The sequence below is a fragment of the Petaurus breviceps genome, unplaced genomic scaffold (genome assembly GCF_028583685.1).
Source record: "Petaurus breviceps papuanus isolate PSGF00001 unplaced genomic scaffold, PetGlider_PUasm1.0 91133, whole genome shotgun sequence".
NCBI lineage: Eukaryota > Metazoa > Chordata > Mammalia > Diprotodontia > Petauridae > Petaurus > Petaurus breviceps.
In genome coordinates, this window is record NW_027187419.1 from 97,103,184 (window position 1) to 97,127,423 (window position 24,240).

General features: G+C 38.2%; 1 protein-coding gene across 3 annotated transcripts in view; it reads left to right on the forward strand.

The window, feature by feature from the left end:
• The window catches only part of NOSTRIN (nitric oxide synthase trafficking), an 85,769-nt gene extending 72,749 nt beyond the window's left edge, over nt 1–13,020 (forward strand). For all 3 annotated transcript variants that reach the window (XM_069080819.1, XM_069080817.1, XM_069080818.1), the window contains one exon: nt 10,270–13,020. In XM_069080819.1, the coding sequence (XP_068936920.1) occupies nt 10,270–10,403 (134 nt within the window). In that variant the 3' untranslated portion in view covers nt 10,404–13,020. The remainder of the gene's footprint in view (nt 1–10,269) is intronic.
• Nucleotides 13,021–24,240: the final 11,220 nt, after the last annotated feature.

The window sequence follows — 24,240 nt, forward strand, 5'->3', positions numbered from 1 at the left end:
TACTGTGTGCCAGGCAACATGCTGAGTGCTACAGATACAAAGAGAAAAATGAAGCAGTTCTTGCCTTCATGGAGCTTACTTTGTATCAGGGAAGACAAAGTGTGTGTGTGTGTGTGTGTGTGTGTGTGTGTGTGTGTGTGTGTGTAAAGAATAAAGAAAATAATCACAATAACTGTAAGATTTTGTAAAATACTCTAATTTTCAAATATATATACACATGCAAGTGTGTGCGCACACACATACACACACAAAATCTCTCACTTAATCCTCAAAATAACACTTAAAAGTAAGTGCTATTATTATCTCCATTTTATCCACATAGAAATTGAAGTTGAGAGTGGTTAGACAAATTACCCAGTGCTACAAAAATGTATAGAGGGTAATTTATGGAGGGAGGGCACTCCTATAGAAAGGAAAGACATCCTATAGAAGGTGATGTTTTTGCTGAGTCTTGAAGGAAGGAAGGGCTTCTGAGAAGCAGAAGAAGAGAGTACCTTCCAGGATGGGAAATGGACAGTGCAAATGCAGGAAGAAAGGCCATGGAATGCCTGTGCTTTTAAAAAATATTCTACTGTTGCACATAGTGGAGCCATTAGTGCTAGGGCAAAGATCTGGAAGTATTGATCAGCAAGAAATCATTAGACAGTAAAGGAATGCTGCTGATGAATGAAAAATGTCTCCAAGGTCCAGGTCAAAGTAAAAGGACTCTTGTAGCCACACAGGGAAGACCCTGCACCATGCTTGCTCTGGTCAGGCAGTGATCTCTGTGTGGCTGAGGGTGCAAGTTTCCACAGTATTTCTCTGATGAAGGGAAAGGTGTTGTAGAAACTTAAAAACATCATCTCTTACAGATCCTTGAATTCATACTGTTTCTTTAGCAAACTATTGTTATGGGGAGACTGTAAATCTCATTCCTCTTGGTATCGCACTAGCACAATGTTTTACACATAGTGGACAATAAACAGTTGTTGAATTGAAACAACAGGATTGCTGACTTTATAAAGACCAACCATTTGGTGTATTACCCTGTTAACCCTCGGAATTTTCTCTGAGGGTGGGGAGGCAGCTGTATGCATAAAGGATTCCTGGGAGTCCCTATACCTGGATCTCTCCTGGATCTAACTCTTAGTATCTATACGAACTGGGATGAGTTATTTCCACTGGTCTGGGGTTCATTTTTCTTTTTTTCTCAGATCCCCAACTTCTTTTCCAATTTAATTTTAAAATTAAAATAATATTAGTATTTCCATATACATAGTAGAACAGAGATGATTGCTCAAGTGATAGAGTGAAGCAAGAGACTTAAAAAAAAAAAACAACTTTTTTTTTTTACAGTTATCAAGCATTTATTTTTTTCTGTCTTCCACCACCAAAAAGGAAGAAAAATAAACACCTTGTAACAAACACGCATAGTAAAGCAAACCAGATTCCCTTATTGGCCATGTCCCCGAATGTGCGTCTCATTCTGCCTATCTGTCCATCACCTCCGTGATGAGGTGGGTAGCTTTCTTCATTATGAGTTCTCTGGAATCAGAATTAGTCCTAGGAGCCTGGTTCTCTATGTGAGGACGCAGGAGCACAAAGGATTAGAGACTTTTCCCAAACCACATTTGTCCTTGTTTGAGCTGAATCAGGGTCTCTTGTCTCCCAGCCTGTGCTATGAGATTTCCTGATAATGCTGTTTACCTGTTGATTTCTTGTTTTTTTGCAAATGTCCTGTCACTTTCAACTTGGTTCACAACACTTTGTAAAAAACGAAGACCAGATTCATTTGCTGGGGGCTGGCTAAAGGAAACAGTCCACAGCAGCTATTTCACCATTAATTTTTGTTTTGCTTGGTGGTTTGTTTGTTTTTTTTCCTCATTGTAAACCAAACATGTCGATTTTGTAGATTATATAATCCTATCTGTCCATGCCTAAGAGCAAAAATTCAAATAAGTTCTCCTAATGGGGGAAAAGTTCCTCTGAACAGTGAAGGTTGCAACAAGGTTTTTACAGCCCTCCACTGCCCCCCACCCCCACCCCCTGTGGCAAGGCCTGGTTACTCCTCCCATCCCAGATATTTGAGGAAGAAAGACTTCTGGGGAGCTGAGGGGAAGAAAGGCTGGGAATCACCTTATCAAGAAATCAGAAAAGCAGCAGAAAATCTGTCAGGCAGGAGTGGCAGCATGACTAATAAATACACACCTATCACTGTGGACAGGAAAAAATAAATAATCCACCCCTGGAGACTGACTGATTGTTGACTAGCAAGGAGCAGTCACAAAAAAATGATGACCAAGCTTGGAGTGAGAAAACTTGGCTTGAGTCCTAGTTTTGACACTTGACAGGATTGTGACTTCGGGCAAGAATTAACCTCCTGGAGCCTCAGTTTCCTCATGTGTAAAATGGAGATGACAAGACTTTTACTACCTATCTCAAGAAGGTGCTGTGAGGAAACTGTTCTGTAAGACATAAAGTGCTATATAAATGTGAGATCTCATTGTTAAAAGGCCTTTTTCTTACCAGAAGAGATAGTAAAATGCAGAAGCTAGGGGTGGCTAGGTGGTGCAGTGACTAGAACACGGCCCTGGAATCAGGAGGACCCGAGTTCAAATCCAACCTCAGACACTTAACACTAGCCATGTGACCTTGGGCAAGTCACTTAACCCCGATTGCCCTGTCTTCCCCTCCAAAAAGTAAAAAAAATTTAAAAATGCAGAAGCTAAAGAATGAGTAGCCTAAAAAGTCTATTAATTTAACTCAACAAACATTTATTAAGCCTCCATGATGTGCCAGATACTATGTGAAGGGGTAGGAATGCAAAGAGAAAAATAAAATTATCTGGGCCCCTGAGGAACTTGTATGTATGCATACATGTACATGCATGCACACAATAGAATATATGCAAATGTACACATGTTTATGTATGGCATGATTATACATAATATCTAGAATATATAATGATATAAAATTAATTTTATGTTAAGTTATTCTGAATTAGAGTTTAGATTAAATATATTTATATAATTTTTAAAAAATTATATAAATACATTTAATAATTAATGAAATTTATTAGATTTAATATTAAAATATATTTATAAATATATGTATTTTTTAACAAGGACTTAAAAAATTAGTCTATCTCTCAGATAGCTAGTGGATAGAGTGCCGGGCCTGGAATCAGGAAGACCTGAGTTCAAGTGTGATCTCAGACACTTACCAACTCTGTGACCTTGGGCAAGCCATTTAACATCTGTATAACTCAGTTCCCTTAGCTGTAAAATGGGAATACCCCTCCATTTTATAGATGCTTGTTCACTCCTCTGACTACCTCTTCTCCCCCTCCCACCCTTCCTATTTGCATAAAACACATTTGTCATACCTAAAAATTAGTTTCTTCATTTTAAATTCATAACTTTTCTGTCTGGAGGTGAGTGGCAGATTTGGACTCATGATTTATTACTTGTTATTGCTTTGAACAAAGTTCTAAAGAGTTTCCAAGTTTATTTTTCCATAATGTTATCACTGTATACATGTTCTCCTAGTTCTGCCCACCTTGCTCTGTATCAATTGATAAAGGTCTTCCCATGGAGTTTCCTCCAAAATTGTCCATTTTATCATTTCTTTTTTTTTGGTCATTTCAGTTGTGTCAGACTCTTCTCGATCCCATTTGGGTTTTTTTTTGGCAAAGATATTAGAGTGATGTGCCATTTCCTTCTCCAGATCATTTTACCGAAGAGGAAACTGAGGCAGACAGGGTTAAATGACTTGCCCAGGGTCACACAGCTAGTAAGTATCTGAAGCCAGATTTGAACTCAGGAAGATGAGTCTTCACTTCAGGACCAGAACTATCCATTTTGCCAACTAGAAGCCCTATGATTTCTTGTGGAACAATATTTCATTACATTCATATAACCACACTTTGCTTAGCCATTCCCCAATAGAAAGAGACCTTTTTAGTTGCCAGTAGTTGGGCACCAGGAAAAGAGTTACTGTAAATGTATTTGTACCTAAAGATCTTTTTCCTCCTTCTTTGATTTCTCTGGGGTATTGGCCAAATTAGATATGACTGGGCCAAAGGGTATGTGTAGTTTGGTCATGTTCTTGGCATCATTCAAAACTGTTTTTCAGACAGAACTAGGAGATCATTGTACACAGTAACAGTGATATTGTAATGATGATCAATTGTGAAATAGTACTCTGATCAATACAATGATCAAAGACAATTCTAAAGGACCCATTATGAAAAATGCTATCTACCTCCAGGGAGAGAACCAATGAATTCTAAGTGCAAATTGAGAAAGATTTTTTAAATTTTTTCTTATCTTCTCCCTGCCCCTGCAAATATAGCTAATATATAAATGTGTTTTATGTGATTTCACGTGTATAATTAATTGCCTTTTCAATGGGTGGGGGAAGAAGGGGAGTGAGGGAGCAAATTTGGAGCTCGAAAAAATTTTTAATGTTAAAAATAAATAACAAATTTTGAAAAACTAAAACAAATTGATTCCCAGAATGGCTGGACCTCTTTCTAGTTTCATCAATAGTGTATTTGTGTCCATGTTTTCCCTCCAATATTTGTCTATGTTCTACTACTATGGAATAATTAAAAATTAATGAGGTGTCTTATCAATTCTGTTTGCTTTAACTAGTTGCTCTAAAGAAGTCATTTTAATTTTGTGTTTAATTGAAAGCTACTTTTTAGTTGTTTAATAGTTATACTTTTGTATGTAACCCATAACATCCCCCCCAAAGCTTTACCCTAGTTCAAAGTATTCTTTATATCAGCATTTCTTCTAAGCAATAATTCGTGAACTCCCATCCAATGTTCCCCTTTTCCAGACCAAAATAAATCACACATTAATTCAAAGCAATAGGCAGTTAAACAGAACAGTAATCAATATAAAGCACTTATTAAGCACCTATTATATACAAGGTTCTATAGTAGGTGCTGGCCATACAAAACCAAAAAGAAATAATCCTTCCACTTGCACTGGTGTAACATCCTCTCCTGCTCTGGAATGTTCCATACAATCATTTCTGGCTAGACCTACTCTCTAGTGTCAAAAGACTCTCTATCCTCATCTGGGCTGGGAAAATGACTCATTTTGATTTTTTTTCCTGGATTTCCTGACCAAGACTTCATATGGTGTACTTTCTATATCTGTGTGGAGGAGCTGTGAAGTAAAGTTTGGCTAGACTTCTTGCTTCTTTACTATCTTCTCATGCCATGCCATGCCATGCCATGCCATGCCATTGTTGGGAAAAGGAAAACTCCTTCCCATACAACTCACACTCCTAGATTGTGTTCCAGCTAGATACATAAGTTCCCAAAGTGGGAGATACCACCCCTTGGGGGGCACCAGAATGATGGGGGGTGCAGTAGTAGCTTTGGGTGCAATTGGGGGAGCGTTGAATAAAAATAAAGGAGCGGTGGAAGCATAAGGAGAGAAGAAAATTTTGCAGAACCATTCATATGTGTTTCATCTGTTGTGTAACAGAGTTAAAGTCATAGTGATTACATTATTCTCCAAATAAACACCCAAAATGCAAGTTATATCTGATCAATTGTCAAGTCTGCTGACAGGTCTTAGCAAGCAAGTGTTGGCAGGCAGGCCTGTTGCACATTGTCAGGAAGTTCAGCATGCATCAGCAGGAACAATGACTTGTTTACAATATGATACTATACAGTTACATGACACAATATTGTGTCATCAAAATATCAATGTAAGAAAAACCACACAAATTTACAATAAATTTAAGATGAGTCATTTTAAAAAAATTTTATAATTTTTGAAATGCAAATTTTAAAAAACTCTAAAGGGTTAAAGAAAGTATATTTCTAGGGGGGCACTGAGTAAATTTTTATTTTGAAAAGGGGGCAGCAGGTCACATGAGTTTGGGAACCTCTGAACTCGCATGACTATCTCTGCCTCTGAAGCTGGTGCTAGGCTACTTCTCTACTGACCTGCTGCCATCTGAGGTTTCTCAGGTGAGCTGATAGATTACTTGTCTGCTGAGCAGAACTATATCTAGGATGAGGCAATCAGAGAACTTCCTTAGGGCACCAAAATAGAGTACAGATAGGACTAGTACCCCAGCAGGAAGAAAGTACGTAGCTCCTAATTAACAAGAATTATTAATTAAAAGAGAAAACTAAAAGCACTCCCTCTTCCCAGTGGCCACATCTCAGGTGAGCGCTGCCCTACCACTTCCTCTCTCAGCAAGGGTTTCATAACAGTGACTTGTTGTCCTAGGATCTCCCCTCACAAGAGAGTTTATGAGGGTTTCTTGCCCCATCAGGATCTTGTATCCTGAAGTCCAAGGTCTTTCCCTGAGGTCTTCTCTTCATTAAAAAGTAGATGTAAAGATGCTTTTCCATGCTGCTTACCCAAAGGTGCTCACCAAAGGTGGTAGAATTGCCAACTGTTCAATTCATTTGGGGCCATCTGTTGCATCTCTGCCATTACTAGGCTGCTTCTTCCCTACAGGGAATATTTATACCTCTTTAGGGAGCCGGTCTATGTCTCTAACAAGTTTAGCTTTTTTATGAGTCAGGTCCACAGCTATACTCATCCAGCATAACAGATAGTCTCTGAGGTCATCTATTTTTTGACAATCTTGTTCAATGGTGTCTGACTCTTCATGATGCCATTTGGGATTTTCTTGGCAAAGATACTTCTTTGCTCATTGTACAGATGAGGAAACTGAGGCAAAGAGTGACTTGCCCAGGGTCACACAGCTAGTAAGTTTCTGAGGCCAAATTTAACTCAGGAAGATGAGTCTTCGTGACTCCAGGCCCAGCACTCTGTATGGTGCTACCTAGCTGCCCCTTTGACAATCTTATTCCTCCTCAGATGGAGCATTTACAGGGATGCTTAGTATTTGGGTTTGGGAATTAGTAAATTCTTTGCAATTCCTATTATGTCCTCTAGTAGCTACCACCAGGACCATAATAATTACCCTAGATTTTCTTTTCTTTTCTTTTTTTAAATTTATTCACTTATTTTAGTTTTCAACATTCATTTCCACAAGATTTTGAGTTACAAATTTTCCATCTCTCCCCTTCTCCCCACCCCAAGATAGCAATCCTACTGAATACCCCTTCCCCCAATCTGTTCTCTCTTATATCCTCCCCAATAACTTTCTTGTAGGGCAAGATGGATTTCTATACCCCATGGCCTGTATATCTTATTTCCTGGTTGCATGTAAAAAAACAATTCTTTAACATTTGTTTTTAAAACTTTGAGTTCAAGATTATTTCCCTTCTTCCCTCCTCACTGGGAAGACAAGCAATTCAATATAGGTGGTAAATGTGTAGTTATGCAAAACATTTCCATAGTAGTTTTATTGTGAAAGACTAACTATATTTCCCTCCATCCTATCCCGCTGCCCCATTTATTCTATTTTCTCCTTTGACCCTCTCCCTTTTAAAAAGTGTGTGCTTCTAACTACCCTCTCTCCCAATCTTCCCTCCCTTCTATCATTCCCCCCTCTTATCTCCTTCCCCCTACTTTCTTGTAGAGCAAGATACCCAATTGAGTGTGTTATTCTTGTGGAGTAAGATACCCAATTGAATGTGTATGTTATTCCCTCCTTAAGCCAAATTCAATGAGAGTAAGGTTGGCTCATTCCCTTTACCTTCCTGCTCTTCCCCCCATTGTAACCATTTTCTCTTGCTTCTTTTATGTGAGATAATTTACCCTATTCTATCTCTCCCTTTCTCCTCCCAATAAATTCCTCTCTCACCTCTTAATTTTATTTTTTAAATATCATCCCTTCATATTCAACTCATCCTTTGCCCTCTATCTATGTATACATGTACACACATACGCACACATATACACACATACACCCTCATACTGAGAAAAATCTCATGAGTTACAATTATCATTTTTCCATGTAGGAATGGTTAAACTTTAATAATTTCCTTATGATTTCTTTTTCCTGTTTACCTTCTCATGCTTCTCTTGCATCTTGTATTTGAAAGTCAAATTATCTGTTCAGCTCTGGTTTTTTCATCAAGAAAGCTTGAAAAGTCTTCTATTTCATTGAATGACCATATTTTCCCCTGAAGTATTATACTCAGTTTTGCTGGATAGGTGATTCTTGGTTTTAATCCTAGCTCCTTTGACCTCTGGAATATCATATTCTAAGCCCTTCGATCCATTAATGTAAAAGCTGCTAGATTTTGTGTTATCCTAATTGTGTTTCCACAATACTCAAATTGTTTCTTCTTGACTGCTTGTAATATTTTCTCCTTGGCCTGGGAACTTTGGAATTTCACTATAATATTCCTAGGAGTTTTCTTATTATGATTTTTTTCAAGAGGTGATCTTAGAATTCTTTCAATTGCTGTTTTGCCCTCTAGTTCTAGAATATGAGGGAAATTTCCCTTGAGAATTTCTTGAGAGATGATTTCTAGGCCCTTTTTTTGATCATGGCTTTCAGGTAGTCCAACGATTTTTAAAATTATCTCTTTTGGATTTATTTTTCAGGTCCATGGTTTTTCCAATGAGACATTTCACATTGCCTTCTATTTTTTCATTCATTTGGGCCTGTTTTATAGTATCTTGACTTCTCATAAAGTCATTAGCTTCCATTTGCTCCAATCTAATTTTGAAGGAATTATTCTGTTTAGTGAGTTTTTGAAATTCCCTTTCCATCTGGGTAATTAGGCTTTTTAAGGCATTCTTTTCCTCATTTACTTTTTGGGCCTCTTTGCCATTTGAGTTAGTCTATTTTTTAAGGTGTTATTTTCTTCAGTATTTTTTTGGGTCTCCTTTAGCAGGTTTTTGACTCATTTTTCATGATTTTCTTATATCGTTTTTATTTCTCTTCCCAATTTTTCCTCTACTTCTCTTACCTGATTTTCAAAATCCTTCTTGAGCTCCTCCATGATCTGCGACCAGTTTGTGTTTTTCTTGGGGGCTTTTGATGCAGGAGTTTTGACTTTGTTGTCTTCTTCTGGTTCTTGTTTTGATCCTCTTTGTCCTCAAAAAAAGCTTCCTCTGCTAGCTCATCTTGCCAGTCAATTACTTGACATTTGAGCTCTTTGCCATGGTAGAACTCTGCTTCCAGAGTGGAGAGAGCTGTGTCCCAAATTTCTGGGGTTTTGCACAGCTGTTGTCAGAGCTATGAGGAGGGTGCCCTCTCTAAAGATGCCATGAGCTCTGGCACACTAGTGCTCCTCTCCCCAGAACCACCACCCAAGACTGTGACCCAGATCCAAGCAGGTCAAAGCAAGAGCAATTACCTTCTGAATGGTCGTTTGGTCCCCCTACGATCTGTAAGCCAGGAGCCCTGGAGGCAGCCACACCTCTGCCACCCCAGGGGCAGGGGCTGGACCTTCTGCTCTTCTCTGACCCAGGTCCAAAAGAGTTCCCTACTGACCTTTTACTTTCTCTCTGTTGTTTATGGGTTGAGAAGTCTGAAGACTGCCACAGCTGCCAGTGATTTACTCTCCTGAAGTCTGCTCTGGCCAGTCTGAGGCACAAGTCTAGGTCGGTGTGACTCATGCAGGCCTGCACTCAGCTCCCAGCCCTTCACGATAGACCCTTTCTGTCTGCCTGCCAGGCTACCTTCAGTGGGAGATTTGTTTCTATCTGTTACCTTGGGGGTTCTGTAGCTCTAAAATTTGTTTAGAGTCATATTTTACAGGTATTGGAGGTGGATGGAGTTGGAGCTCAAGCAAGCTCCTGCTTTTAATCCACCATCTTAGCTCCACCCCCCTAAATTTTCATTTAGCAATAATAGAGGGATGGAGTGGAGTTAGCATCCTTCGCCTTGCATCCCTGTAGCAATGCTCAGGCCCTTCTTACATGAAAAAGTACTACAAGTCAGAGTCGGTGTGACTTGAATTCAAATCTTGCCTTAGATACTTAGAAGTTTTTGACCCTGGAAATGTCAGTTAATGTCTCTTATTTTCAGGTTTTTCTTTTCTCTCTTTAAAAAAAAAAAAACACTATAATATATGGATAATTATAGTATCCACCTCCCAGGGCTGTTGTAAAAGAAATTGGCAAACTATATAAAGCTATCTAGACAGTCATTATTAATATTAATAAATATGATGTAAACTACCGTGTAACAGAATGGGGTATTCTGGTTTTCAAAACAAACTATTCTGATATATTTAAGGATACAGAAAAAGCTTCAGTTCAGTTATTGCCTTGCTCCATCACATCACTACCCTCTTTAAAAAGTTTAAGTAAGCAGACATAGTCTTCTAAACTTCCAAATAGCCGTGACACGCTTATTGTCTAATTTCATGCATTTTCTCAACAGGAGACATCGTGACTATATATGAAAAGCAAAATGAAGGCTGGTGGTTTGGATCCTTGAAAGGAAAAAGGGGTCATTTTCCTTCTGCATATGTGGAAGAATTACCTTCAAACAATGCAAAGGCTTCAAAGGCTTAGGATCAGAATTTGACTGTGGCCCTCCATACATTTAACTGACAGAGGTAGTTATCTTTGGAAAATGGACATCTCTTTTCAGGTTTTCACAATGCTTTGAAGTTTTGATGATTTTTGTTGAAACATGTAATAATCACAATGTAAGAATGGACAGTGGGAATCATAGAATGTCAGAGTTCTGGCTTGGACATCAAACTCCTCCTTTTGCAAAAAGTTAAGCAACTTGCCTGTGATTTCAGAGCTGTTCTAGCATCAGAGGCAGGACTTGTGGTCCTTGGCCTCAGGCATCAGGACAAAGAAAGACAAAGAATGAGAAGCTAGTATAGGAATAGGATCAGAGTTAGAGCTGGGCGGGACATTAGGACAAAACCCACTCATTTTGCTAATGAGGAAACTAAGGGCCAGAGAGATTAAGTGACTTGATGAAGAAAGGAAGCATTTACTAAGTATCTACTATGCATCAGATACTATACTAAGTGCTTTACATATATTTCCTTATAACACCTTACAATACCCCTAGAAGATAGATGCTATTACTATTATTACTAAACTATTCACATTTTACAATTGAGGAAACTGAGGCAAAAAGAGGCTAAGTGACTTGTCCAAGGTCACACTGCTACTAAGTGTCAAAGACTGGATTTGAACTCAGATCTTCCTGACCTCAGGCCCAGTCATTTTCACTTAGCTCCAAGGTCACAAGGATAGTTAAGAAACAGCTGGGTTTAAAAACCCAGTCCTATACCTCTGGCAAGCTTTTACTCCAATTCAACAAACATTTATTAAGGGCCTACTCCTGACAGTTGTATTTTCTAAGGCAGCTAGGTGGCAAACCTATTTTCCTTTGTGAAAATGCTGCTGACTTTTATCAGACCTGGAGTCAGGAAGACTCACTTTCTGAAGTTCAAATCCTGCCTCAGACACTTACCAGCTGTGTGACCCTGGGCAAGTCACTTAACTCTACTGGCTTCAGTTTCTCATCTGTAAAATGAGCCAGAGAAGGAAATGGTAGAATACTCTAGTATCTTTGCCAAGAAAACCCCAAATGGGGTCATGAAGAGTCAGGCACAAATGAAAAATGATTAAACAACAACAAACTTTTCATTGTGTGGAAAGTGCTAGCAACCCAAGATCTCTGACCATAGGGATTGTGTAATGAAGGAAATAAAGATAGATTCTTCAGGCATCTCCTTAGAGAGACAGCTGGGGCACTAGGAAGAGACAAGATGGTAGGTCCCACCGGCTCCGGAAGCCTACAGGTTGAATGGTGATAATTGGTCTGGACACCTTAGAAAGAGGCCTAAGGCTAAAGATTCCACACACCACAAACTGAAGGCCCACTGTGCAGACGTGAAGGTGTGAGTACTTCTGCACTGCTATCATAGAGGGAGGCCTTCCTCTGAGAACGCTTCAGATGCTCCTTTGGAGTGAATTAAGTGATAAAGAACCCATATCACTCCCCACTCAACCCTATACTATCCCCCCTTTTGATTACTTTTTTTATTCTCTTATCCTTCTAAACTTATGAGGAGAAAATTTTAAGGTAAGGCTCACACATTAACTGTACTCTATGGTAGTCTACTCATACAGTGGGATATAAATAGCACAATGCTACAGATATGAAAACCGAAGAGGCCCAGTCCACATTTGCTAGGTGAGATATAACTTATAACTTAAAAGAAAAGAGCGGAAAGTCTAATTTCCAACCTTGACAATGAAGCAGGGAAGCCTTTTGCATTTGGAATATTATCTAAGTAATAGGCCATTAGGCCATATGGGACAAGAAATTTTGAATCCATATTTCTTTTTTATCTTATTGCTTTCCATCAAGACATGATATGTGAAAGGGACTGTAACAATTGAATGTAGCCTACAAATGAACCATTTCATAAAGTAGAAAGTGATTAGGCTGTTTGGACCCTGAGACTATCTTTGGAGATAATCTGCAAAAAAAAAAAAAAAAGACCGTTTTCATTGGCAAACCTATTTTCCTTTGTGAAAATGTTGCTGACTTTTGTATTTTGGAACTTTTTTTTTGGCAATCCTTTGTGCATCTATGATTTATTATGAAAAATATTTCCAAGCAAAAGTGCCCTTTAAGCCAAAGAAAAGACACATCTGGTCAGCAATAAAGAACTGTTTATTATCTGTCCAGTCAGAATGGTTCCTGAGAGGATGGTCAGGTGGTATCCATGACTAAAGATTGTAGTGAAGACAGAACTATCCATTTGGTAAAATACTAATAAGCAAGGATGATGAAGAATTAACACATACTCTGTGCTTCTATATAGAATAAAATGATTTTTAAAAATATTAATGGTTTAAACTATTAATTGAGTTTTCATAATGTGTTCCATTAAGCTGTTCATCAAGCCATGAATTTTTCAGCTCATTAACAGCCTGAAATACGAACACTATAGAACAGAGCCAGGATTCCATTGTCCACATTGTCTCTGACCTCCTACAGTCCAAGTCATTTCAGCCCTCACTTTATCAACCAGAAATCTGGCAATTCCCTACACCCACAACAACACATTAACATAAATATGGTGTAAAACAACCTTCAAAAAACCACTAAAGTGCCTTCTGCATCATCAAAGATTAAAATATGTTCTGGATAGTTTTAGTGTTGTGTGTATTTTATTGCCTCATAATTCTCTGAAATAGGGATATAGGCTCATTGTGGAAAAAATCCTCTTCTCTCAAAATTCATGGTGGTTTTAAAGGTAGGGAGACAAAGAAGTGTCAACTGTCCTTAAAATTCAAATAAGTTATTGTCCTATGTAACCATGGTCCTCTGAGTGTATCCTGGAGATCACGTTTTGGGAATGTGATCATTCCTGATGGGGTGGTAACAAAGCAGGATTTGTGAAGAATTGAGTACTTTTTGTAGATGTACTGGGCTGGGTGGAACTGAAGAAAACCCAAGATATATTGATCAAAAATGTATGGGCTACAACAATCAACCTACTTCAAAGGTATCAAGAACATAGGAAAGAGAACTATTAGAACCAAGGTGGGCTCATAGTACTAGCAAAGGGAAATTGGTCCTGATGGGGGCAATCTTCTGTTCTGATCCAAGGGCAGTAAGTGCCACTTGCAAATTACCCAAGGCAACTGATGACGCCAACTCACCTGTGGGATCCAAAGCCTAATATTTCTCTAACACTTATGTGTTTGTTACTCCGATGTGTGATCAGTATTTATTAGAATATTTGATTAATCAGAATACCATCCTGCCCATCACCCCTTAACCATGTGGCGTAATAGGACAGCTAGGTGGTACAGTGAATAAAGCATAGATCTTAGGACCCAAATTTGAATTCTACCTTAGCGGGGTGACTCTGGGCAAGTTGCTTAACCTAACTGTGTCTCAGTTTCCTAATTGCTAAAATAGAGATGATAACAGTACGAACCTCACAAGGTTATCATGAGGAATAAATGAGTTGGCATATGGAAAGTGCTTTGCAAACCTTAAATGTTAGCTATTACTATTATGATGATGATGGAGTAGATTGTGTCAAATTTGAATTTAAGTCTCTGTAACAGCATTATGCTTTCCATTCTTATATTTTCTTTCTGAGATTATAATGGGGATATCAATTTTATTATTTTTTTGGAGGCAATCAGGGTAAATGTTGTATGTTTTAAGTTTTACAACACACTTTTCTCACAATAAAATGACTTTGATTGTAGGAGGTCAGTATAAGTACTGTGCCCATTTTATAGATGAGGGAAAGTAAGACTCAGAGCCTAGCCCAGTGTCCCAGACAGGTGGTACATGTCAGAACTGATCCTGACTCTAAGGACATCGCTCCTTACTCTCTGCCACAGTGACTTTTCCCCTTTACCTCATCTACTCTTGTTTACTCCTTAATGTTTATACCTTAATCTTCCTCTCTAAAGACTCTTTCTCTACTGTCTACAAATTCATGTCAACTACACCCAAAACAAAACAATCCTCACCTGTTGTAAACCCTTCCTTGAACTGTTTTATACTTCTCCCCTTCATGGCTACATTTCTAAAAAGTCTACACTCTCCATCCTTGTCTTAAATTCCTTACCACCCACTTCTTGGATGTTATATTCTGGGCCAATCCAGTGACTCAGGCTCAGGATTAGAATGCAATGAAGCAGTTGTAGACCATAAAATGCAATAAAAAACAATTTTGCTCAAAATGATTAACACAATTCCTAAAGTTAAAAAGGTTACTCAGTCAACAAATCCCTTCTCCCTCCACTTTTATTATGGTAATTAACAAGACTCCGTCAGAAAACCATTGCCTCACAGGACAAGGGATACTCCCTGCAGAGCTGACCTTTTATGCTTCAGGCAGAGAGGAAGCCTGAGATAATCATTTGTAAAGTGGGTGGCACAGTGCTTGGCACATAGGCACTACATAAATGCTACTCTCTATCTCTTCTCCCCACTAAACAAAAACAAAAAAAAAAACAACACCGATCAGTGATGCTTCCTACAATGGTACCCCTACCTTAAAGTGGAAAGCAACCCAGCCTACATAAAACAGGTAGTCTTCCTACCACACCTTATAACCTGGCCCCCATTTCCACAACTCCACTGAAAGCTGCCGACTTTCATCCGTCCCCACATACCTTCTAATTGTCAAACTCAATGACTTTTCCAAGTCATCATCTTTGACCTTTCCTCGGCAATTTTGTCATGGGGGCCACTCCTCCTTTGTGATTCTCTCCTTGGCTTTCTGTGATGTTTCTTTTTCCTTCTCTTATGGCTCTCTTTGCACCCTTCCTTGGTTCTGCTTCCTCTTCTCACACCCAAAATGTGAGAACTGTCTAAGGTCCTGACCTAGATCTTTCTCTGTCTAAGCTTGTCTTAGACTCTCTTCTATCCGTTTTACCCTCTCATAGTTTCAATGACCACTTCTATGTGGACGAATTTCAAATGAAATATCAGAAACTTTCATGGTACAAGGGATCTAGGTGCACTTAAGGAAATTCTTTTTTCTACTTCTCTTTGCTCGTCTTCCCACTCCCATCCCCATGGTAGTTTAGTGAACTCTTCAATGGTACCCAACTAGTACACTCAGACCACATGCCATTTGAAAGACTATATCAACAACAACAATAACTAACATTTATATAAGTGCTTACTGTGCTAAGCACTTTACAATTATTATCTCATTTGATATTCATAACATCTCTGGGAGGTAGGTGCTATGGTTAGCCCCATTTTACAGATAAGGAACCTGAGAAAACAGAGGTTAAATGACTTGCCCAGGGTCTGAGGCCAGATTTGAACTCACATCTTCCAGACTCCAGACCCAGAACTCTATCCACAGGGCTACCTAGCTGCCTCAGAAAATATGATAAAGGTTCACAATATCACAGACTGAAGTTCTATTGAAAGGAAGAAAGGAAAGCAAAAAAGCCTTACACCTCCAAATGAGTCATTGTTTTCAAAATATTGTACATTGCTAAGTTCTCTAGTCACTCATAAGTCCACATGTTGATTCTCTATTCTAACTACCTCCTCCAGGAAGCCTCACGTATTATTTTCTAATGCTCTCTGCTGCTCTATTCCCCTGCTATTTCCCATTGCTTCCTGGAGGTGGCTTCTGGATGGTTCTTTGGGCTCTCCATTGTCCTAATTCATAAGATCACAGATCTAAAGCTAGAAAAATATACAAAAGCTATCTAGTACTACCCATTCATTCTATCTGAGTCTGATAGAGAGTAAGTGAACTTCCCAAAGTCACAAAACCACCAAGAGTCAGTGGTAGGATTTGTACCCAGGCCTTTCTTATTCCCTATCTAGCACTTTGTCTATTTAGAGAATCCACCCCAAATGTTCACATGGGCTGTTTGTGACCAACCTGTGGTAGAGCATTCCGAGCTCTTATTGGTCTGATCAGCCACAATCAGAAACATGGAAACTTTACTCTAGCATAGTGATGTCATTTTGGTCCTCTTCAAGAAAAAGGACAATAGTCATCACCAACCACCACTGCACTGTCCCCTGGATTGTCCCTCTTTCAAGTTCATAATTGCACCCAGAAACTTTCTCGATTTTTCCTTTTTTTTGGTCCAGAGCACGACTATCCATTCATTGATTTCATCAAGCATTAACTCCCTTCTATATGCTGAGCACCAGGCTGGATTTTGAGGGAAGTAAGACAAAATTGCCTCCACTATCTCTCTTGTATGGGCTTAAGTCTTTGCAACCAAAAGGAAAAAAAAAAGTTCCTGTCTAGTAGAAGTGACAATTCTTCCTGATTAGCCCCAGGCAAGATATCCTTTTGTACAAGGTCAAAGTGTTCTTGATCCAAAAACTATCCACTTGTCCTGAAAGTTGATGAAGTCCATCACTGTTTTGTATTATCTCTCTTGCACCCTGTGAGAGATTTATTCAAATTATCTGAATCTGTCCACAACTGCTGCAACTTACTTTAGGTTTTTAACAGTTCTCAAGATATATATGCCATCAAAGATAACAATATTTTTCCTAATAAGATCTGGGGGAGAAAACAAAGAAAATTCCTTTGCTAGCTACACAAGTTCATGATGATAATGATCCTGAAAGCATAACACTAGATCTCATCAGTTCCCATGGGTTCAATTGTCATTGAGATGTTTTTAGGGCAGCTAGGTGGTACAGTGGATAGAGTGCTGGGCCTCATCTTCCTGAGTTCAAATCAGTTTCAGACACTTACTAGCTGTGTGACCCCGGGTAAGTCACTTGACCCTGTTGGCTTCATCTATAAAATGAGCTGGAGAAGGAAATGGCAAACACTCTAGTGTCTATGCCAAGAAAACTCCAAAGGGGGTCACAAAGAGCTGGACATGACTGAAAGAACTCAACAACAGCAACGTTGGTGATCTCATCAGCTCCCAAAGATTCAATTATCATTGGGATATATCCAGATCCAATCCCTCTCTTAAACTCCAGTTCTGAATCGCCAGTGGCCTGGTGAACATCTCCATTTGGATGTCCGATAGACATTTTAAAGTCACCATGCCCAAAATGGAATTAAATTTCCTCCTAAACCCACTCTTCCTTCAAACTTTCATATTTAGGTGGCAGAGGGCACCATCTGGAGGTCACAATCATCCTCCATTCTTTCTTCTCCCTCATGCCTCCTGTGTCCAGTAGTTACCAAATTTGTCAATGATCTTACCACCACATCTTATGCATGGCTACCAGCCTAGATCAGGCTCTCATCACTTTTTAGTTGGACCATTGCAATGACATCCCAGTTGGTATCCCTGCTTCTAGTCTCTCCCATCTTCAAACCATTCTCCACCTAACTGCCAAAATAATCATCCTAAAACAAAGGTTTGATCACTATTTACTTCCTCCAAATTTTTAGTAGCTCCTTATAGCTACTGAAGCTCTCCTCTAGAATAAAATAGAACTTCCATTTAGCATTTAAAGCCTTTCCCAGTTTGGCTTCAGTATACCTTTTCAGAATTATTTCACATCACTCCCCTTCTGGCCCTAGACATTCCAGCCAAACTGGCCTATGTCCTGCTCCTATAACTTGGTATCCCATCTTCCACCTCCATGAATTGCCTAGGTAGGGGAAGGGGATGTGCAGCCTCGTGGCCATGGGTGACCTTCTAGGTCCTTGGGTACAGCCTTTTGACTGAGTCCAAGTTTTACAGAACAAATCCTTTTATTAAGGGGATTTATTCTGTGAAGTTTGGATTCAGTCAAAGGGCTGTACTTGAGGACCTAGAGGGCTACATTATGGACTTGAGGCCACATGTTCCCCACCCCTGGGAGGCTATCCCTTGATTGTGAAATTTACTCTCTCCTTTCCTCTTTTAAAATCCCTCTCTTCCTTCAGGACTCAGCTCATGCACCACCTCTTAACAGAATCCTTTCTTGGTCTCCTTAACTACTGTTCTTCCTTTTCTTAAATATACGTTTTATCTGCGTATCATCAGTTTATGGGTTTGTAACCACCAGGAAAATGCAAGAACTGTTTATTTGTCTTTTTATCCCTAGTACCTTGCACAGTATCTTGCAACACAGCAGGGCACTAAAAAATCCTCATTTAATACATTGAAAAGAATTTAAGTTTTCTGAAACAGGGGATTTATAAATAATAGTAAGGATAATTTTAAAGTGCTACTGTCCTTTGTCAGAACTAAAAGCCACATTACAGGCTAACTTTGTTATTCAGTCTTTTAGTGATTTAGTTATGTTTGTGAGAAGCAATTTGATCCAAGGTATAAATGAATGAATTTTAAAATAATGTTTTAAAATGGCATTTTAAAAATACTCTAAATAATAATCTCACTCTTTAAAATTCTGTAAAATATTTATACTTTGCAATTTGTGATATTTTAAAAAAAATTCAAGTATCATGAGTAAAATCCTAATTCCTAATTTCCAACAAGAAACATTTCAATTAATAGTGAAAGAACACATCTTGTAGTAAAACATTGCAATGCCAGCTCTGCTTCTAAATAGCTATTGGGCAAATTGTTCTCTCTGGGTCTCAGTTTCCTCATCTGTAAAATGAAGTGGCTGGATTGGAGGATGATCTTTAAAACCCTTACTAATTCTACAATTCTATGAGTATCATCTATGACATTCCACCATCTTCTCAAATTTAACTCGCTGATAGGGCTGATGTGCCAAGAGACAAGGCATAAAGATGACGGTGGCCACACTAAGGGGGAAAAATCCCTGGTATTTTGGTGAGCCTCCTTCACCCTGCATGGAGAGCAGTGTACCCATTGGAAATCTGCATAATCTTGACATATGTATAAAAAAATCCATACTAAGAGACAGCCTTGAAGGCAACATCTTGCTCTAAAAACATCAAATGCTTTTTATAGTCAACAAACAATAAACATGGTGGGATCTTGTCTTCTCTGCACTTTTTAGACAATTGAATGATTATGGTCTTCTGTAGAATATCATTTGAAAAACCCTGACTCTATTCCATTCTTATTATTTTCATCTCAGACACACTTGATACATACATAGATTATTCTCAGGAAGGCTTCATAAAGGTTAGAAAGTAGGCATTGGAGTTGGTTGTTCCATCCAATCCAATCCAACAATCCCTTATTCAGTACCTATTATGTGTAATATCCTATTCTAAAAGGGAAGGAGGAAGAAGGTGAAGAGAGGCATATAAAGACAAAGTTTAAAAATAGTCCAGGACTTCAAGGGAGATTAAATCTTCCTGGAAGGATACGATCTAAAAACAGATAAATATATACAAGATAATTTGAGGAGGAGGAAGGACTAATAATCAGAAAAGGTTTCTTTTAGGATACCTAAGGGTTAGCACTTTAGTTGACAAAAATATGTTCTGTCAGGTTTTGATCTGAGCCTTGAAGCAATTTAGAAGGTAGCATGATGCAGCAGTGCAGAGTGCTGACTGTAGAATCAGAGGTTATGGGTTCAAATCCCACCTCTGAACTGTCACTTGGACAAATCACTTAAATCTCCCTGGGTCTCAACTTCTTCATCTGTTAAATGCGGTGTCTTCTGGTTTCAAATCTATGATACCAGTAATTCTAAAAGGCAAAGGTGAGAAGGGAAGTCACAGGTATGGAGGCTGGAGATGATGGGATGCTGAACTCAGGGAACAATAAATAGGTCTGCTTGGCTGGTTTGGTTGTTGTGAGGATCAAATGAGGTACCGGGAATATAGTAGGTGCTAAAACTTATTTCCTTCCTTCCTTCTTCCCCAACTTCCAACTGTATTTCTCAGGCTTGAAATTGCTATCTTAACTAGAATCTCTGCAACTTTTTGGATCTACTATTTAGAAAATCTTTCCCTACCCTAAAAAAACAAACAAAAAAAAAAACCCCAGCAATTCAAGTCAACTGGGATCATGACCCCATTACATAAGACGGGAAAGGGGGGCATTATGTCAAGAAGTCTCATGTCTTTGGGGGATATCTGAATGTCAAAATAGGGAAATACACTACAAAGACTAATCTGAGCCAGAAAGGTCCTCTAAACACGACTTTGGGTCAAGAATCAAGACTAGGAATTACAAAACCCGCGGCCATCCCATATTGGTTTCTCATTGTTATGGTTATAACTATTCAGCGTGTTTAGAACGAAACTTAGCAAAGAGGGAGAGTAGGCACAATTCTGTGGGGTTGTTTCTTATAGGATATTACAGAGCCAAAATTCTGAATTCTTCTAGTCTACTCATTACAGGGAATAGTGCTAATGCTTTCAAAACTGCCTGTTTATACAGCGCGTTCCAAAACTAAAGCTACAAATCAATTTTAACTGCTTCCTTAATTCTGGCATCATTTTTCATGAAACCTTTCAATTGCATCATTCAAAATTCTTTCTGAACACAAACACACACACTCTCCAACCATGTCATAAAAACTCAAAAACATGCATATGCCTAACATTTTTATTTGTATTGTTTTATTCTCATTCTTTTGCCCACATAAATGCAGATAAGTGCCTACCCTTTGTTGTAGTTGTTCTGTTGTGTCTGACTTTTCATGACCCCAGGAGCCACAGCTCCCCAGGCCCTTTTATCCTCCACTGTCTCCCAAAGCTTCAAATACTATCTGTGGGGTTTTCTGGCAAAGATACTGGAGAGGTTTGCCATTTCCTTCTCCAATAGATCACCTTTTGTCAAAACTCTGCACTATGACTTTCCATCTTGGGTAACCTTGCACAACATAGCTCATAGTTTCACTGAGTTACCTACTCTTATTCTCGATCAAAACTGTTACAGTCTCCTTTCATGAACATGAGTTTCTTCTACACATTCCAAAAGTACAGTAAACTTGGGATCTGTTAACTTTAGTAATAATGTGTTTTGGCAGATGGTAGCTGACAACTCACTCTCACGGGCTTTTAAAAACAGGTGTGTAAATTTAATAAGCATACAGAATCAAAATACACATCGATTACAATGGAGAAATTTTAATTCCAATACAAATATGCAACACACACAGAGAATAATGAGGACTCTGGAAAAATAGGACAGAGCAGCAAAGATATCTTTCCCATAATCTTGTTGGACTGTCGCTGAAAAAAGCATGAGAGTCCCTGAACTTCTCAGAAAAAGTGGTGCAGTCAAAAATATGCCTGATAAAACCTTCTGTTAGCAAGAGAGAGAAAAGAAGGAATCATTGCTCTAAACTGGAAAAAAAAAAAAACCAAGGAGAGAGAAAACCTGGTCCTTTCATCCCTTACCAGTCTTCTTACTCCTTACCACATATTCTACAACCAAAATAATCTGCCCAACTTGGTGTTCCTCACACAAGACACTCCATCTCCCAACTCCAGGTAATTTCACTGGCTGTCTTCCATGCTTGGAATTCCCTCCTTCCTCCCCTTCACCTCCTGGTTTCCTTTGGGTCTCCACTAAAATTACATCTTCAAGAAACATTTCCTGGTTGCCTTTAACGTTAGGGCCTTCCTCTGTGATTATCTCCAATTCATTCTGTAAATAGAATTTATATGTAGCTGTTTGAATGTGTCTTCTCCCGTTAGACTGCAAGATCCTTGGAGGCAGGCGCTGTTTTTGCCCTTCTTTCCATCCCCAGATGTCAGCATAATGCCCAGGACACAGCAGGTAATTAAACGCTTGTTGACTTGACTAGAAGATGCTGGCTTGACTTGAAGACTGTTGTCCTTAATTCCAAGGATGAAAGGATGGTATATGGTACATATAGTATAGCTCAGGAATGTTCAATTTATTCCCTCAATAAACCCCACTGCATTGTGGATAACAAATCTCAAAGATACTTTTCATGTGAAGCTCATTGGTAGTACTCCAGAATTTACTCATCCATATTGGGTACTGATACTGATACCCATCAGAGAATAAGATCAAATTAAATACACATATGACCATTGTATAAGTAGATCTCTTTCTCCCTCAAAGAAAGTTTCTACACTAGGACGATGAAATAATTTCAATTCTAAATGATGAAACAGCTCAAATTAGTAATATTAAAACCCTATTTTCACCTTGCAATTTGCATCAAATCCACAGTTATTAATTTTGTGATAGTAATGACTTTTGCTAAGCTATCTGTTCACCTTAAAAGCAGAATTCAGATCTCTTGCTTGCCTTTCTGGACAAAAATTCTCCAAACAAAAGTAATGATGCTGAGATTTACGAAATTTGTATAACCCTTCACTGTCAATACAATTTAAGTTGACCAGCCATAACAAGACAAACCAATTAAAACTTTATAATAGAAAGTTGTATAGCCTTCAGGACTATATTTCACTGGCTGTGAAGGATCAGCTTCAAAGAACCTCTGTCAATTCCATGATATGGAACGTTTCCTTCATTAAAGTTTTTCTTTCTCAGGTAGTCAACTTTCTGTCTCCTTTATCCCTGCCTTTACTTCCCCACCCACAGACACATGCAGTCAGACAATTTTTTTCCCCTCCAAGGTATTTTGCAGTTCAAAACTTGAAGAAGGAAATACTTTACAAACCGATTTGATCCCTGACTCACTAGTGAATATATATTTGAACAAGCACTCACACGCCAAACATAATAATAGCTAACATTTATATGAAACCTATTTTTGTGCCAGACACTGAGAACATTCAGAATTGTCTTGCAATATGTTGGCTCTCAGTGTGGCATATCACAAATGTATACATCTGACTGTGTATTATTAATTACTAACTTCTCTCATTAGGAGAAGGCTTAAAGAACTTAGAGATTCTTAAATAAAATAAAAATAAACTTATCTTTAAATAAAATGGATGCTTAAAAAAGAAAAAATATCTCATATAACAGATTACATTATTTTATACCTACTTATTAATAGATTATCCCCATTTAGATAAAAGCCTAGTTCCTATTCTGGAAGAAAACCTTTTTAATCTGCTAGTCATGGATGGTCAATACAACTATCTTTATGGATGTGACAAGAAAGGGAAAGAAACACGATAGCAGATATTATAAATTCATTATCTCCAAAAACAAGTGTGCTTTCTAAGTAACAGTGCTGTATACAATTTAGATATAGCAAAAATCTGGGGTTTTGTGGGTGGGGGAACTCTATCCATCAAGTAAGGTGCAGCTTAGAAAATTCATTTACCTTTTGCATATTATTTACTCAGTATTAACTTTGATCTCATTTAATTTAACCTTGAGACACTACACAGCTAATAATCTGAATCATTTCAAGTTCACCTCATGTGGAAGCAGGAAAAGTGAGCAGATTCAACATAAATGAGTGAGGTAAATGCACCCTATCACAAAACCTAAAAAAAAATATATAAATTGTCTCTATACTTAAGGGAAATCTCTAAATTACAGTTTAAATGGAATTTTCTGATTCCAATTATTCCTGAAATATAAAACATCAAACCCATTAGTTGAACACTATAGTAAGTTTTGTACTGATGTTCTCAGATCTTACTTAATTAGCAGTTATGAGTTTAAAGATTTGGCTATTTTGTAAAATATATTGTAAAATAGCAAATAGCTTAGTTGACCCTATCTGGATCTCATTTCCATCACTTTTACTATTTAAGCTCCTTTATTTCCCAATTTAGGCAAATTTCTAAATTACATACTATATTTCAGCATCATACAGATTTTAAAATGTATAGCATATGAAGTATATCTCACCAGCATGCCTTAATATCATTATTATAACAAAGTCTAATCAGGGGTGTATGTACCTTTTATATGTATTATTAATCTTTAAAAACACAATTTTCACAAAATCATTGCATCAGGTTAGAAACTTTTAAGCTAATTTTCTCATAATACTACCAGCTCCTAATGAGTTTGTGCATAGGATGGAGAAGACATTTGGAAAGGAATGAACTTTTTCTGCTTGGTCTCAATAGTCAGAACTGAAACAGATTCTGGCTTGTTA